General features: G+C 43.3%; 1 protein-coding gene across 3 annotated transcripts in view; it reads right to left on the bottom strand.

Annotated features, from left to right (window-relative positions):
* Nucleotides 1-18,330, bottom strand: part of LOC143328688 (sodium/potassium/calcium exchanger 3-like) — a 169,051-nt gene that overhangs the window by 71,502 nt on the left and 79,219 nt on the right. For all 3 annotated transcript variants that reach the window (XR_013077836.1, XM_076743968.1, XM_076743969.1), the window contains exon 2: nucleotides 15,466-15,588. Coding sequence is in view for 2 of the 3 variants with exons in the window: in XM_076743968.1 (XP_076600083.1) it covers nucleotides 15,466-15,588 (123 nt within the window). In the remaining variant the exon portion in view is untranslated. The remainder of the gene's footprint in view (nucleotides 1-15,465; nucleotides 15,589-18,330) is intronic.

Below are 18,330 nucleotides of genomic sequence, written 5' to 3'. Positions count from 1 at the left end.
AAAGAGAACAATTTCAATTTATCTTTCCACTGGATGTAGAATTTAAAGGATGGTAATGGGTGATCATCTATCGAAAACTTTGATCCAGAGCAGAATATCATGATAGCTACTACAGGAACTGATATGAAATTTGATAGAGATATTCATTGTTTCTTATTGAACTATTTGGAATACATCAGGGTCCTAAGGTTCCTAATAAACCCCTGATGTTTTGTCTAAATATCTACTTCCATGTTGACCGTTGTTTTAAGCTAAATGCTATGTCAGCATGCTAACATGCTCATACTGACAACAGCTGTGTCCTTAATCTCTCCCTCATTCACTCCCTCCAGAACGAAGTGTGGGGACAAAATGCAGGTCCTCATAATGTAAATAATTACATTGTAGGAGGAAGACTTAAGATCAGGGTAAGGGTTAGGGTTAGGCAAGTAGTGGTTATGGTAAGGGTAAGTCTCCAGGAAATGAATGTAAGTCTATGTAATGTCCTCAAAAGTGAGGAAAATCTAAGATGTGTGTGTGTGTTGATATGTGAACTTAGAGGGATGGAAAATGACAAAAAAAAAAAAAAAAAACTGCAGTCATGCCAGACATGAACTGGGAAAAAATAAACATTTTTTCCTCACATACGTATGTCTGCGCATATGTTTGTACACCATTTTCTTCAGGGCATGTTGGCACACTGCATTTGTTCTACTGTGAGTAAGTACTGTATTGTGCTGTGTGAATACTGTGTGTGGTGGGGTAGGAGGAAGAACTAAGTGCAATTGATCCAACTAATTCCAGCACAAGCAGAGTGCTGGAGAGGCAGTCATATAAACATGTATAGAAACATGTCTTCTGACAGATTAGAGGAGACTTTTCTCAGTTCTGGGTCAGTTAAACCCTGACACTGTTTGTCAGCTGTGGTTGGTAAAGCTGTCAGTGTTACGTTTACCTACACAGGCAATCAAACTGGGTTTAATTTTAAATGTCAAGCTGCTACATTAATTTAATTGGTGTCATTTTCTAATCTGCAGGTCTTCCATTTTATTTTTGTTTTGTTTAGAGCTCAGGGCCACCTTTGCTTTGTGCTGTATTTCACCTGTCAATCAAATACTGCAAGCACCTGTGGTGTCATCTTTCATAGGTGTCTGTTATTTGACAGTCATTTCTTTATCTGATTAACCAGGGTAAATATTCGTGCTAAAACAAGGATTCTGAGAATGAATCAAACATAAAAGCCATGTCAAGCAAAAACTCCATTTAATATAATCAGAAACTGAATATCGTTAGACTTTGGTAAGATTCAAGATTCAATATTCCTTTATTAGTCCCGCAAGGGGAAATTCCAGTTTACAGCAGCACCAATAAAGCGGATAGAGTAGTGTAACACAGAAATTATAAATAGTATTTACAGTAGTGTAACACAAGTTGATTGGGCAAAACAAAGAATCTCGGACTTTTACCTTGGGTCACATAGCCTGATTGTTCTAAATTATTGCGCTGGCTCAAACGCTAGTTGGTAACCGTGGCAACAGAAACTCAGAACATACGTTAACATACCTTATTTCAACGATAACGATAAAAATTATTTAGGATAGACTTATGCTACGATTACGGAGGCGATGAAAACAGAAGACGCAAAAGTGGCGTGTCGTCTTCAATTTTTTATCCGCGTTTAGACGAGCGTTCTCAGCAGGAATTGTTTGTTTATACGAAGACGCAAAAGTGGGCGAATTCGATTGGATATGCATGCCAGGCTAGGTGGTACTGTGATAGAGCGCCTACGACGTGTTGGGGCATCCAAAATTTGACACATGTAATTGTATACATAATATAATTAAATAGATTAATTATAACTACTACTACTACTACTACTACTACTAATAATAATAATAATAATAAATAAATTCATTATAATTATTTCTTAATTTAATGGACTTCGCGGAAGCAACCATTCATTCACTATTCGGGCATTATCCCTTACTTAATGGACAGTGAAAGCAGAGACAGGTTTTTCAGTCAAAAATCAACTACTCTGACAGAGTAGATGTGAAAGTGAAAAACTGCTGTGAAACTAGCTTTGACATTGACTTTGAAACAAGTGGTATTATTCGCTAGATTAATTCATTAAACTTGCCGTCATTTATTTTTTAGATTGTACTCTAACCAGGTGAAATACACAATTTAATCACACATCTTTATCTTGTGTAGGCAGCCTGTCTGACTGCTTATAGCACAGCCCTCCAGCTAAACAATCTAATTCCAGACAATCTACATACCAGAACCTTAAGTTCCCTCAATATATTTCTATCTATTTGACACATAGTGATGATGATTAACCATTAAAATATTAATTTCTATAATTTCTCATGATGCACATATGCCTCCCACAAACAACATGTTTTCCATTATGCTGAATTCAGCTCAGCACAGTTACATTAATTTGCTCAGTTGAGGAAGGCACATGGTCTATGTGCCTTCCTCAACTTCCAGCTAGCCTCAGCCAACAGCAGAAGGACCAACATTATTTTGGGGAAATTACAGTCACATGTCTGAGCTCCATTGCTCTGTACTTGTTGCGGGGCTGTTAAGCCAAAGTCACTAAAAAGAAGGACCTGGGCTATTTTCCCCAAACTGCTGCTGTGAAAGCTCAACAACAACCGTAATATCGTTTTTGTTTGTTTGTTTGTTTTTTTTGTTTTTTTTTTGTTTTGCCCCAACAGAGGCATCTGGAGCTTATTCCAGTAAATATCTTACTCACTTATTCCCTTAGAGCTGTCATTATTTCTCTTAAAGACTGCTCGCTCCACTCCACCTGAAAATTTCACTTAGAGAAAATAAGGTTTAGATGCTCCACATGAGATTAAATATTTGTTTAGATGGATATGTGCGTGCATGTGTTATCACATAAACAGCATATCTGTATCTCCTCAGTGTGTAGACAAGAAAGTGACAGAGAGAGAGGGAGGCATAAAGAGCATGTTGTGAGGGCCGCTTTCAGTGCAGGAAAGTAGGAATAATCTCTATCAAGACAATTAGTGTTTCATGAGATAAAGTGTAATTAAACAGAAACAGGCTATAAACCATGTGCTATCAAAATCTAATTTGTCCGTAAAAATTCAGTCAGACTGCAAATACCAACATCCTGCATCCACAAACTGCAGGAAGGATGAATGTGTGTGCATGTGTTTGTGAGATGTGGGCAGTGGGTTTACAATGAGATCGAGAGAATGCTTGGCAAGACGTCAACCTTGTAAAGCCCCAGAATTCCACATGGAAAACACTTGCACACACACACACACACACACACACACACACACACATGCACATGGTGTTTTCATCACTTGTGGGGACATGACATAGACTTACATTCATTTCCTGGAGACTTACCCTAACCCTAACCCTAACCACTATTTGCCTATTCCTAACCCTAAACCTAACCCAACCATACCTAACCCTAAACCTATCCTCAGTCTTTACCCTAAAATGTAATGATTTAAATTGTTGGGACCTGTATTCTGTCCCCACAAGTGAGGTGAGTCCCCACAATGTGACTGTGTAAACAGGTTTTTGTCCCCACAACATAAGTTATACATGGGCACACACACACACACACACACACACACACACACACACACACACACACACACACACCCCAACAAGCCCACAGAGAAAACAAACACATGGCATGAGAGCTTTTGGAACACACTGAGGATGAGACTAGCATACACACTGGGTTACACACCAGCATTCAGTTTTAGGGGGAGAGGGGATTTCTACCTGGGAGAAGTCTGTTTTTTCATCAGCTTTCATCTTAATGTCAATATTTCCATCAGTTTTCCCTCTCTGTGTTTGTCTCCAGCTCCTTACCCAAGCAAGTCCTGTTCATTTTTCATGGGTATCTGTGTTTATAAAGGTGAAGGGGGTCATGGTACTTTTTGTTTCTGCTGGAAACATGATATTTCTTCAACCCCAATTCCCAAGAAGATGGGACACTGGGTAAAACATAAATAAAAGAGAATGTGATATCTTGCTAATTGTTTTTGACATACATTCAACTGAAAACAGTACAAAGACAATATGTTCGATGTTTGACCTCATCGAGTTCATTGATTCTTGTAAATATATGCTTATTCTGAATTTGATGCAACAACATGTTTCAAACAAGTTGGTATAGGACCTTCAGCATGCACTGGGGCAGTTCGCAGCTGAGTGTGAAGCAGCTGGGATGAGAGTCAGCACCTCCAAGTCTAAGGCCATGGTTCTCGACCGGAAAAAAGTGGCTTGTTCCCTCCAGGTTGGGGGACAGTTCCTGCCTCAAGTGGAGGAGTTTAAGTATCTTGGGATCTTGTTCACGAGTGAGGGAAGAATGGAGCGTGAGATTGACAGGCGGATCAGTGCAGCAGCAACAGTAACTGTACGTTCAGACCAAAAGAGGCAAAAGAGGCAAGGACGCCGGAAGTTAATACATTTTCAATGAGAGCCCGGCGTCCTGAGCGGCCAAAGCGTCAGCCGCCATCAGCCGTGCGTCTAGAGCGTCCAAAGTGGCAAAAGCGTCCAAAGCGGCACCAGATGAAAAGTTGAACCTCGGTTAACTTTATGGTAATTAGCTATGACGCGGTTCAGCGGCAACCGGCGGCAACCAATCAGAGTAGAGGTGTCCTTCGCTCGAGCGGGCCCCAAAGAACAACGCATGTAACTTTGGTTCCTAGTTCCGTCATGGATGCCGAGAAATTGATCACTTGTGTCGATATGATTTTGAGGGTTAAACGCGCATATTTATAGTCGTCGCAGACCATGTTGATTATACAATAATAACATTTAATTCGCTAACCGCCTCACCCCATTTTCCCCGTTCTTCCAAAAAAGGAACACTCTTTGGCCACACACACACACACACACACACACGAACTTGACGAACTTGTATGACACCAAACGAAAGACAAGCAGACAACACCACATGCGTAATTGTGCACAGAGGTGCTGCAGCTGAGACGTAAGGAGCGCGCATTTGCACCCGTGTGTGTGTGTGTGCGTGTGTGTGTGTGTGTGTGTTCTATAGGCCTAAAGAAAATTACCCCGGAGCCGGAAAACATAACAATCTTGTGGCCAAAGAGCGTTTTACTTTTTTGGAAGAACAGGGAAAAATGGGGTGAGGCGGTTATGACATTAAATTAACTCCCGCTCATAATTGTTATTATTGTATCATTAACATGGTCATTAACACGGCGGCATGGTCAAAATCATATGGACTCATCATGGATTTGGATGACATCGCTGTGATGTGTGCTGCTGCCTGCCTGTACACCCGAAGAAGACGCTTGAAAAAAAAAAAGCACTTTTCACTGCACACATCAAGATATTTTTGCTCTATTTAAATGTCAGTTAGTTGATTAAATGCTTTGTTGTGCAATGTGTCATCTCATTCAGATGAAGCAAGAAAGGCTTGCATGCCCAGGGTACGTCTTTGCCACAGAATTTTAGTATATTTCAAAGTTGTAAAAGTTTGATGTTGTGGTGGGTAAATCATAATGCCCTTTGTTAATTGCTTCCTCCTCAATACGTCAATCCGCTCGTGACTAGATGGTGATTTTGATTTATGTTCATGCTCTGAGATTTTTTTTTTCTGTATTTAATGACACACAAAACCTCCTATGCAACTAGGCATGCTTTAAACTGAAGGTGAACAACAGCAAGCAGCACTATGCCGCTGTCAAGAAGTCTGCTTTGCGGCTCCTTTAAATGACTAGCGCGATTTAACTTTTAAGTCAGTCACGTGAAGAGCGACCAAAGCGGCTAAAATATTTTGCCGCTTTGGAAGCTGTCCTGTTTCTCGTGCAGCCTCGGGCGTCCTTGCCTCTTTTGCCTCTTTTGGTCTGAATGCACAGTAATGCGGTCGCTGTATTGGTCTGTCGTGGTGAAGAAGGAGCTGAGCTGAAAGGCGAAGCTCTCAATTTACATTAACATTGACAAGTTGCAAATCAGACGTTCCTGTAGCAAACTGTTTTTTACGTCTGTGTGCTTTCTTTTCTACCACATCAGGATGCAAATGATATGTTTGATTCAACTTTGGATGTTCCCACAACACTAAACTCACAATTTGTATGGTATCAATGTTTTTCCCGTGTTTTTAGCTTGTAAAATGATAAAACTATGATCTTAACTCATAATAATTTTTTTTTTTAATCAGGTTTCTACCATGGAACCATACCGCCATTTAGAGACTAGAAGCAGTTAGCTGTCAGATACGTGACATGAGACAGTTGTAATTAGAAACTCTTAATTCACCAAATATAATCTGCCTTTCCTTGTTCCTTTGTTCTATTAGAGTTAAATTATTAGTCATCAAATAAGTTAGTATTAGTATTGAAGAATATTGTCATTAATCAACAAATGTGTGTGTCTGATGTATCTATATTGGTGTCAGCATACATGTTGATGTGTGATTGAAATCAGAATCAGAATCAGATATACTTTATTGATCCCAGAAGGAGGAGTTGTACAGTTTGATGGCCACAGGCAGGAATGATTTCCTGTGGCGTTTAGTTGTGCATTTTGGTGGTATGAGTCTCTCACTGAAAGTACTCTTGTGCCCGACCAGCACATCATGAAGTGGGTGTGAGTGAGTTGTCCAAGATAGTCCATAGCTTAGTCAGCAGCTTCCTCTCTCACACTCCACTCCATACCCACAACGTCACTGGCCTTGTGGATCAGTCTGTTGGTGTCTGCCATCCTCAGCCTGCTGCCCTGGCATGCAACAGCATAGAGAATAGCACTAGCCACCACAGACTCATAGAAAATCCTTAGCATAGTACGACGGATGTTGAAGGACCTCAGTCGCCTCAGAAAATAGAGACGACTCTGGCCCTTCCTGTAAAGAGTGTCAGTGTTCTTTGCCCAGTCCAGTTTATTGTGAATATGTACCCCCAGGTACTTGTAGTCCTCCACAATGTCCACACTGACCCCCTGGATGGAAACAGGGGTCACTGGTGCCATGGTTCTCCTCAGTTCCACTACTAGATCCTTAGTCTTTGCCACGTTTAGTTGCAGATGGTTCTGCTCACACCACGTGACAAAGTTGTCCACAGCAGCCCTGTACTCATCCTTGTCACCCTTACTAATACATCCAACTACTAAGATTATGGCGTCTTCAACTCCAAGTCGGGGCTGATAGGCGAACTGGAGGGGTCCAAGAGTGGCTTGACCATGGGCTGGAGCTGCTCCAGGACGAGTCTCTCCAGGGTCTTCATGATGTGGGAGGTCAGTGCCACAGGTCTGTAGTCCATGGAGGCCCCGGGCCATGCTGTCTTTGGCACAGGAACAAGGCAGGATGTCTTCCACAGCATGGGGACCCTCTGGAGACTTAGGGTCGTGTTGAAGGCATGGTGGAGAACTCCACACAGCTGGGGGGCACAGGCTTTGAGCACCCTGGGGCTGATACCATTGACATACATTCAACTGGCTTTGTCACACCCCCCTCCCCTTGAGGCCGTTACTCATTTGAGGAATGGGACAGGAAGTCTGCGATGACATTCTTGCATCCTGGTTTGTATTTGATCTGGATATCAAAAAGGCTGAAGAGAAAGACACCATCTGGTAATTCTTGCATTAGTGTCTTTCATTCTGTGTATCCATTGCAAAGTTCTGTGGTCAGTCTCTAGCACAAACTCTTTCCCAATGAGATAATACTTCAAAGTGTCCAAAGCCCACTTTACTGCTAAGGCTTCCTTCTCAACAGTAGAGTACCTCACCTCTCTCGGAAAGAGCTTGCAGCTGATATACTGCACTGGCATCTGGACCTCACCTTCTCCCTGCCGCAACACAGCCCCAAGACCCCTCCCAGAGGCATCTGTCTACACAGTGAAAGGGAGATCAAAGTCTGGACATTGCAAAAGAGGCTCACTGCACAAACACTTCTTCAGCTCTTCAAATGCAGCAATACACTCTGGTGGGGCTGGATTTATGAGTCACATCACTGAGCACTGCAGAACGTGAAGAAAAGCTTGGGATAAATCTGCGATACCACCCGATGAATCCCAGGAAAGACCTGACCTGTCTCTTAGTAAGAAGGTAATGGACAAGCAGCAATGGCCTCCACTTTTCCCACCTGAGGATGGACGACACCGCCCCAATCACATACCCCAGAAACTGAACCTGAGGCTTGGCAATGTGGCACTTCTTGGCATTGATGACCAACCCTGCCCTCTGGATGCAGCAAGATGCTCCACATGCTCCTCCCACATCTTGCTGAAAACCACAATATCATCAATGTAGGCAGCGGCGTAGTCATCTGCTCCTCTCAACACCTCATCCACCAATCTCTGGAAAGTTGCCGGAGGTCCATGTAGTCCAAAGGGCATCGTCCTAAACCGGTACAGTCCACTTGGCACTCTGAACATTATCAAGTCCTTGGAGGCCTCTGTTAAGGGTACCTGCCAATATCCTTTACAGAGGTCAAGAGTTGTTAGGTAGGTCGCATTCCCCAAACGATCAATCAGTTTATCCGCCCGTGGCATGGGATAAGGGTCAAAGGCTGACACTGCATTCAGTCGAGAAAAATTAACACAGAACCTTAAATTTGGGTCATCCTTCTTGGGGACAAGCACCACTGGGCTACACCACTCGCTTCGGGATGGTTCAATAATCCCCATCATCAACATGTTTTCCACCTCCTATTTCAGTGCTGGCATGAGCTTTGCTGGTACTCTGCCATAAGTTTCCCTGATGGGTTGCTGTGTTGGAGAAAGTAACTGAATCTCATGCTGAATGAGGTCTGTATGACCTGGTTGCAAACTGAACGGCTCGAAAGGCATGTGTTCGTCCAACTCCTCCTGGCAATCAGGTGTGTGGTGAGCCAAGTCTGGCAATGCTTGGGCCCCAGCCGAAGAGGGAAAATACTGCTCCTTCACCTCTTCCTCGTAAACCACAGCCCGAGCCCACATCTGTGTTGATGTCTCCGGCTGGTCCACCCATTCTCTTAGCAGGTTCACATGAAACACTTGGTGCTTCTTGCATCGCTCAGGTAAGTGCAATTCATAGGTCACCACTCCCACCTTCTTTGTGACCTCATATGGACCCTGCCACTTGGCCAAAAGACTGGAGCCTGAGGTTGGCAGCAACAGGAGGACCTTTTGACCCCTTTGGAAAGACCCTCTCTGGGAAGTTTTATTGTAGTCCACCTTCTGACGCTGCTGAGCCCTGGCCAGGTGGCTATTGGCAAGTTCTTGATACTCACTGAGCTTGTCTCTCATCTTCAAAACATATGACAGGACACTGCATTGCTGCTGCTGCTGTGGCTCCTCCCACGCCTCTTTGAGAACATCCAATGGACCCCGTACTGGATGGCCATAGATGAGCTGGAACGGGGAGAAGCCAGTGGAAGCTTGTGGTACCTCTCTGTACGCAAACAGAAGAAAGGGGAGCCAGTGATCCCAGTCTGATCCTGTGTCTGCCACAAATTTCCTGAACATGGACTTCAGAGTCTTATTAAACCTTTCCACAAGGCCATCAGTCTGAGGGTGATATGGGCTTGTCTTCACCCCTCGAATCCCCAACAGGCTGTACACATCTTTCAACAGTTTGGAGGTGAAGTTGGTGCCCTGGTCTATGATTATCTCTGTTGGAACACCCACTCCTGAAAAGAGCTGGATCAGACAGTTAACTATCTGCCGGGCCTTGACTTTCTTGAGTGGGAATGCTTCTGGATTCCTTGTGGCATAATCACACACCACTAGTATGTATTTGTGCCCACCACTACTTCTCTCCAGTGGGCCAATGATGTCCATGGCAATCCGGGAAAAAGGGATGTCAATGATGGGCATGGTGACTAGTGGGGCTCTGTCTCCCTTCCTGCTTGGGGCTGTCAACTGGCACTGTGGGCATACTTTACAATACTGGACCGTGTCTGCAAACTGCTGTGGCCAATAAAAACGGGACACCATCCTAGCAAAGGTTTTCTACTGCCCCAAGTGGCCTGCCCAAGGAATGGAACTGGAGAACTGTGGGCCTCAAACTTTGGGGAACAATTAGCTGATCACCTAGTTTGCTACACTGCCACAACTGCTCTCCCTTTAGAATAAAGATCTCCCTGCCTTTCTCTGTCACTTGGATTGACTCAGGAACACACTTAGTAAACAGGGGCTGTAGGGAGGGGTCCTGCTTCTGTAGCTGAGTAATGTTGCTAGGAATAAGCTGCAACTCCAACCTATCCGGCTCGGGCAATACCTCTACAACCTCGTTTCCTCTCAGTCTGTTCTGCCTCCGTTGTCTCCTGCTTTTCTTGACTCTAGGCTGCCTAGCCTCCTCCCCCCCGATACCTCACCATCAGCAAAGGGTAGCTCATCCCAACCCCAAGCTGGCTCAGACTGTGCATGACTACATCTGGACCTTGTGACTGCCACCATACTCTCACAGGGTCTGTCCTCAGCAAATATTGCTATGGGATAGTCTTCCTTGTCTCCATGGACACACCAGATGCGTAGCTTTCCCTCAACAAAAATAACATCTCTGGGAAGACAGTCTGGCCTAACCAAGGTGCGATTGCTACCCGAGTCTAGGAGAGCTACATATGGCTTGTCCTTTATAGACACACGGGCAGTACGTTCCTCATGAAAACATTCTACCTGCTCTCTACCTTCACAGCGACTGACTGCTTCCTGGGGGGCAAAACATAAGCATGTCTTACTGATGTGCTGACTTGGACAATCTGCTTTGAAGTGTCCTACCTGACCACAAGAGTGACATGCTAAGGGCCCTCTGTTCATGACTTCTTTACTTTTATTACTATTCATACAGCTGGGGCCATGCCTAAAATATCTGTCTCTTTGCCCATTACCCCCCCCCCCCCCCCCCCCCCCCAACTTACCAGGTGTAGGAACTGCTGTTAGGGGTCTGGGGCTGGGGAAGGCTGGATGATGTGCATCGAGCTGCCAGAAAGGTCTCCGCCATTTCTGCAGCTTCTTTAGAAGATGTTGGGTTACGCTCCTTGACCCATGCGTGAAGCTCAGGATTCAGAATCCTCAAGAACTGCTCCATGACAATGGCGTCCCCAATTTGTTCCTTGGTCTTCTCTTTGGGCTGCATCCATTTGTCATACATGTCCTTGAGGCGAGCCTGCAGCTCCTTGGTTGTTGCATCATCCTCCACCTTGCTGACTCGAAATCTCACCCGATATGTCTCTGCATTAATTTCGTATTTATGCAGGACAGCATTCTTAACCTTGACATAATCCATTGTTTCTTCCATGTCCATTGCAACACAGGCCGTCCTGGCCTTACCGGTCAAAAGTGGGGCAAGGTGCAGTGCCCAATCCTCTCTGGGCCATGTACATGCATGTGCAATCCTTTCAAATGTTGTCTGGTAATGTTCAATGTCCTCATCTTCATGGTGCGGTTGCATCTTTGGACCTTTCCATTCAGGACATCTATAATTATAATTATAATTATAATTTAAGCCCTAGGCTGGATGGCTGCCCCCTGGGAACCTCGATTGCATCAGGATCCGGAACAGGTCCCACATGCATCCACTAAGCATCATGCTGTACTGAGTCAACTGATAGTCTCTCTGTTGGCTGAGGACAGTCTTGCCGCTCCTGATGAACCTCTAGCTGGAGCTGAGAAAACTGGTGCTGGACTTTCTTCAAGCATTCCTCTTGGCGTCTCCGGTCCTGCTCCCATCTGACCTCCCGGTCAGCCTGTTGCTCCATCAGGCAACTCAAAGCCTGGAGATCTCAGCTATATTTTTAGGGTTTTGAGGTTGACCCCCTGCTGCCCCCTGCAGGTCAGGATCATCAGGGCTTTCAACTTGTTGATGGTCCATAGCACCTGCTGTTTTTTTGCCTCTGGTTATGATCTTCACTGCCCCCTACTGGCCTGGGGTCACCGCTGCCACCATGTGTGAGGTAGTGTAACCAGAGGGTCTTCAATCAAGTAGGAGGCAGACTCAGAAGGCTCAGCGGAAGGTCCTCATGGCTGGACATTTTATTTACAGGTGCTTCCAGGAAAGTGCAAAAACAAAAACAACACTACACAAAAACTATAAACATAAGGAACTGAGAAGAAATTAACTCATTACCGTTCAACTCACAAAATAACAGCACCAGCCCTGGTAGCTGCTGTGCATTACCTTCTCTCTCTGGCCTCTACAGACCACTCCCTTTATCCTTTCTTCTGCCTCCATTAGAGGTAACAGGCCCCTACCATCCTCTCTTCAGGGTGGGCAAACAAACTATCCCAGACCCAGGATATAAGACACACATCAGAAATTTTTTCCCTGAAACTCACATTTTCCACGAGACTCGAATACACAACCCAATGCACAATTCTCGGCCATACCCACCAGAAATCTTTAATGATCTCAATAATATCGGCAGCTTCCCCCCTCTGACATGGTAGCGTCCCTGACCTCACTGATGATGTCACCAACTCTATAAAAGGCCGGGAATTGCTGGGCAGCTCCCTTTCTCACCATGGTTTGCTGCACATGGTAAGACTTTAAACAAAGGACATGTGCTTAACTGAATAATCTAACAATGCTGTTTACAGAAAATAATAAAAGTAACTGAAATACCGATAACTTGTGTCTGTCATTACTATGTTAACTCGATTGTAAGGATGATGGAAAAATAACGCTAAACACAAAACAGACCCGGGATAGTACTGTGTATTGGCGTTATCACATGGACTTTAGAGTTAACATAAAGTAATGAAACCAAACAAACACTGTGAACAAAGATATGGTTATAACATAAACATGTAGTTAAGTGGCAAATGGAGTGGTTAATCCACTTTGTCACACTGTGTTGAGTTTGCAGACAGGCTATGACGGAGTGAATGACATCACATGCCGACGCCGGGTTGGCAGAGGGGGGGATGTAAAGAGCTACAATAATGGCATGTGAAAACTCCCTGGGCAAATAATATGGCCTGAGCCCAACAGCCAGCAGTTCAATGTCTGGGCAACAGATACGTTCCTTGATGGTAATATGACCAGGATTACACCAAAATTTATCATTTAGACTCCATGATTGACCATAGTGAGAAGCAGACGAGTCCATCGCATGCAATCATTAGTTAATGTTTCCTCTCTATAGGATGAAATCGTAGCGTTCCCGTGTAAATCATTCTAAGTGCGCAAAGGTCTGTTTGTCACAGACATGCCCCGGAGCGCCAGATGGTAAACGCCCCGCAGCGTGCAGCAAGTGCTCACTTTCTTCTTTGTTACACTTCTTCTTCGACCACTTCTTTGTCTCTCCTTTGTCTTACTTCTTTGTGCTAGACACACTCTTTACTTGTTCTTTACTCACGCCACTTTTTCAGCATTTTAGTTTTTCTTTAGTTTTTGTAACTTCAACTTTTGCTCGTCGATTGTCTTTTGCCCGCCTAATGGGGCGTTATTGTGATCTGTTGTCTACTTTTACTTGCCACGCTAAACCCGCATAACTTTTTCAAAGTTAAAGCCAAACTCTTCTTTTCTTTAATGATTAAAGTCAAATCACGGAAGAATATTTTTGTAGACATTTTCAATCAGCCATCGACAGTATTCTCGACTTTATTATTAACTGAGAAGATTTGCCAAATGGCCGTCAATCTCTTCGGACCGAAGTCCTGCAACCAGCCTGAACCCATCTGTCTGGGTCAAATAACCATCGAAAAAGCCGCTCCTTGTCTGTTACTGACACCGAAGGTCCCGTCCCCAAAGCCTCTCTGTCCAACACTGGCTCTCCACTGCGGTTCGACTGGTTCCACCCGTTAGACTCAGCACAGATCAGAGCTGACAGTCGTCCTCCTTTGTGGCAGTTCGGGACAGGCCACCATTAAAGTGCTGCTGGCAGAGAAGTAGGCATTTTCCATGCTGCTTGAATAAGAGTTGGTGTCATAGGCTATAACAATCTCAGTTTTCATTTAGACTCGCTTAGTCATTCATTCAAGAAATAAACACCACATTCGCATCCTCATTTTTCTCAAAACTACTTCTCACTATTGCCAGACTCATTCCTTTTATTATTTTGCTATAGCTTCTTCATCCAGTTGTTGTGTTACATCATATAATCCATATTATTCATCGTATCATTCATTATTCATATCCATTCTCATTATTGTGTCAAATAAATGATATTTTTTAAGTCGTTGTCCGACTGTCCTTTTGAGCTGGAAATAGACAATCACTGTATCGAGAGCTTATGCTTCGGATGATGAGACTGATCTCCCATTAATTCATTAATTATTATTAAATCAGCATTAAAAGAAAAGAATAAATAAAATCCTTCTGAGCTGGGGAGGTTGGTGCCCCTTTCTATATTAATGAGTGCAAACATTAAACCCAAAGTTTTAATGACCTAATTCCCTTACAAATGCTTCAAACATGAATGCTTCACACAGACCTTCAACCTTACAGCACAGAAGATCTTTACAACCAGCACAGTTTCAAGATGACACCCAAGATTAGTGTCATCAACTCAGTATCTGACCAAATGTGAAATATGGTCACCTTCTGTTCCTCAGTTATTTGTTGAATAATGGCCAGAGAAGTGTTTTTGCAGAACATTATGATGTCCCAGTGAAGTTGACTTTTGCCCTTTTTTTTGATATAAAATCTCATCACTTCATCATTTTATCCTGTGCTTTGTCTAAAATCTTGCCATAATTACTAATGGCCAGAAATGTATCTTGTCTGGTCACAGTGACCTTTAACCATCAAAGTCTAATTGGTTCATCCCTGCGTTAGACAACTGTGTGAAACTTCATCATATTTAGCAAATTCTATGAAATTCCTGAGACATCACGTTCAGAGAATGGTACATACGGTCACACAAGGCACAGAGGCAGAAAAATGTATTGATTAATCACATTCAAAAAAGATTAATTGAAGGAGTATTCAATAATGCAAACAAAAACATCTGCTGTGGCCCCAGACCTTACTCTAAAAGATTATTTGGAAGAAATGTGTATAAATCACTACAAACTGTCTGATGTCTAAGTCATTTTAACAGCACACTTCTCGGAGAAATACCACAGATGATGAGCCATTTCCAAAAAGTGATTTGCCTGAACTATGTATCAAATGCATTTATGTTTATTGAACATGACCTGGGGGGTCTGGGTCCCTCGCACAGTTGCTTAATTTCCCAAGGGACTCCACAAAAACAGTCCATAATCATATTGTCCAAAACTACAATATGAAAACACGGCTGCACTACACCTCATGCCCAAAGGAATAAAGACAGAATACAGCCTTTTGAGATTTGGCTCTGATAAGACACAGTAGATATGTGAATGTCTACAATAAGATAGAATAGGCATGTAACAAACAGCAATGAGAGTCTCTTTAAATAACTGATCCACACTGGTCTTTGCATTGGAGACACCCAAATTAATTCCTGTACCCTTCTCGCACAGACATACTTGGGACTCAAAGCAGTTCTGTCTGCTCCTGTGATATGTTTTCTTTTACATTCAGTTAAGCAGGCATTTCAGATAGTCTTACCTGGTTCAGTGCAGTTTTTTTCAGGCTCAGAGTACAGCATAGACTCGTCATAGACTTCTTGCAGAAGGTTACGACTCTCCCACCTGGCCCCCTCCTCAACCATGGAGCTGGAAACATGATATCCTGAGAGAGCAGACAAACAGAAACAAAGAGAGCTTGTGGGACGTTCCATTAAGAACTCAGTCACTGCAAACAAACCATCAGACATTGTCAGCTCTATCCAAGGGCAGGTGTTTTGGTGAAAGACGCTGAATCCTGTTCCATTCAACAACTTGGTTTTATGTAATAAAATAATACTTTCATAGAAACACTGCATATTTTTTCTAATTTCAACAGGTGAACATTAGGTAGTGACTTTTTATTCCTAAAATAGATGCACGTTGTGATGCACACTTTAAATGTCCCCTCATGCACTCACATGCACAAACTAACTAATGGCCGTGATACGAGCTCTTAGTTCCGTATGTAATTGACATTCCTGAATACTCCAAATCTTCCCTCTCTCTACAGAACAAAGGCAGATGGGACGTGCATCTTGTGTCACCACGTTCCTGCGGGAGCATTAGTATGGCAGCATGCTGAGCACCGCAAGGCCAATCATTCCAGCTCAGTCATCTGGGTCACAGTATCCTCAAGCGCCCCATCTCCGACCCATCTCCTCTCCCACCATGCAACAGGCCCTGACTTAGGTGCAGAACATGCTTCTATAAATAACAACAAGCTCTGTTGTATTTATCAAAATGCAGAAATTTTTGCAATGTTAAGCAAACCATGTATGCCACAGGCAGATAGAAGAATAGACAGGCTGGAACAGGATACTTTGAGGTGATGACTGGAGATGAAGCTGTAGTAAGCCAGTTTTATGGTGGATATATGGTTGGAAGCACATGTTTAGCTAATAGCTAATAAGTATGAACACCAACCACTACCCTTAAGCTAAAAAGCAGAGCTAAGTCATCGAGGTCCAAAACAACAAAAATGTGAATCTCTGTCAATGTGGTTTGAGAGAGAGTGGCCGAACATCCCACCTCTGATTCATATGTAGCTGAATCTTGATTGGTGCACGGAAGTACAAGACATCCCCTTTATAATTTGCCTCCAGGAGGATAGAAAATATGCCTTCCTCGAGGAACATTACATTAAATGAGGTTGAGGATATAACTGAGGATGAATTTTGAAATACGGATTGTTTACACCCATGTTTATTTGCTTAGAATCTTCTTGTCTGCATTTGCAAGTGCGTTTCTGCATTTCTTGGTGTGTTTCTGACCTGTCAATCAGTAAAATGGTGTGAAACTATGAACAGGACTGTGATTGTGCCAGTGCATGGGGCAAACAAATTGGGGACAAACAAAACAAACAAAAACACTCCATCCTCTACTAGATGTCAACTACTCCACCGGGAACCTTAATCTGTGAATTCATTACTGTGCTTTTTTGTATCTAGTATGTCCAATGTTGGACTTCATTTTGGTAATATTGGATTTTTCTACAATTTTTTTTGGATCAACAAAGTAAAGAAATGTGAGGTATTTCATTTGCTGGATTAGCCCTAAATAAAATTTTTGTCATGATTTTATCAATCAACAGATTCACATTCACCCATTCACCCATTCACCTCAATTGTAATGAATTGAATGTGGAAATGTCAGACAGAGATATCTCAAAACTTGGACAAAAAAAACAAAACCATCTGCATGGCTAAATTAATGGTACATGAACAGAGCCTTAAGTACCTTAATATAAAAGAGAAAGGTGCATTTTATATTAAAACAAACACAATGCACAGCTGTACAGTGACACTTTATTACGGTGTGCAGTTCTACAATGAGAACTGAAGGGTGAAATCTGCCAAGCTGCATCACTGCCACAGCTTCTAGACAACTGTAATGCCTTTTGCCCTCTTACTCTATGCTCTTCCCTTGAGCCAATGCTTCTGTGTGTGTGTGTGTGCGTGTGTGTGTGCGTGTGTGTGTGTGTGTGTGTGTGTGTGTGTGTGTGAAACCCACTCAACATACTCCACAGGAATCCTCTCTATCTCTTGTCATTGCTTAATAACTTGAGTCTGTGCTCTGCTGGACAGGACACAAACACACACACACACACACACACACACACACACACACATAAACACAAACATGCACACTCAAGTGCAAATAGGCAAGAATAAACATAGTGAAAGTAGTCAGACACACTTATGTGTGTGTGAGATGTGTGCGCACGTGCGCGCACACACACACACACACACACACACACACACACACACACACACACAAATACGAACAGACCTTGGTGAGTGTTTTGGGTAGCTGGTGGTCCAGTGAGGCAGAATGCAACATTGCTGCCAAGGCTACTATGGTGATGTGATGTAACAGACAAGATGCAGGAAGGTGCATGACCTAACCCTGAGTAACTCTTTAAAATGCACAGACACACAACAATGAATAATCAAACTATAAGTAAAGGCTATCATGTACTGTACACCATCAGCCACACAGGTAAAGGCACTTAAGCTCATAGCCTCAGCATTTCATATTGAAATCTGCCTGCAAATAGCTACAAGGCATGCTAATGCACAGTTTTGAGAATTGAGTATTTTCCTTCCTCCAATAGGAAAGCTTTGTGATGAATGCCAGCATTATCTATTAAAAGATTATATTTTGTATTACTTTTGTTGTATGTTTTTGCCATGTGGGTCATGAGAATGATGGACACAGAATGATGGTGCTGTGTTAGGTGGCCACCTGTTGCAGTAGCTCCGTCGTTTTCATTCATTTATGTTCATTTGGTGTGGTTACCATTCTTCTGCAGGCCAGGTAAGAAGACAGCTGGAGATGCTGCACCTGGGCAAGGCTGCTGGTCCTG

This window comes from Chaetodon auriga, chromosome 11 (assembly GCF_051107435.1).
Source record: "Chaetodon auriga isolate fChaAug3 chromosome 11, fChaAug3.hap1, whole genome shotgun sequence".
NCBI classification, from domain to species: domain Eukaryota; kingdom Metazoa; phylum Chordata; class Actinopteri; order Chaetodontiformes; family Chaetodontidae; genus Chaetodon; species Chaetodon auriga.
This window is presented reverse-complemented; position numbering and strand designations above follow the sequence as displayed.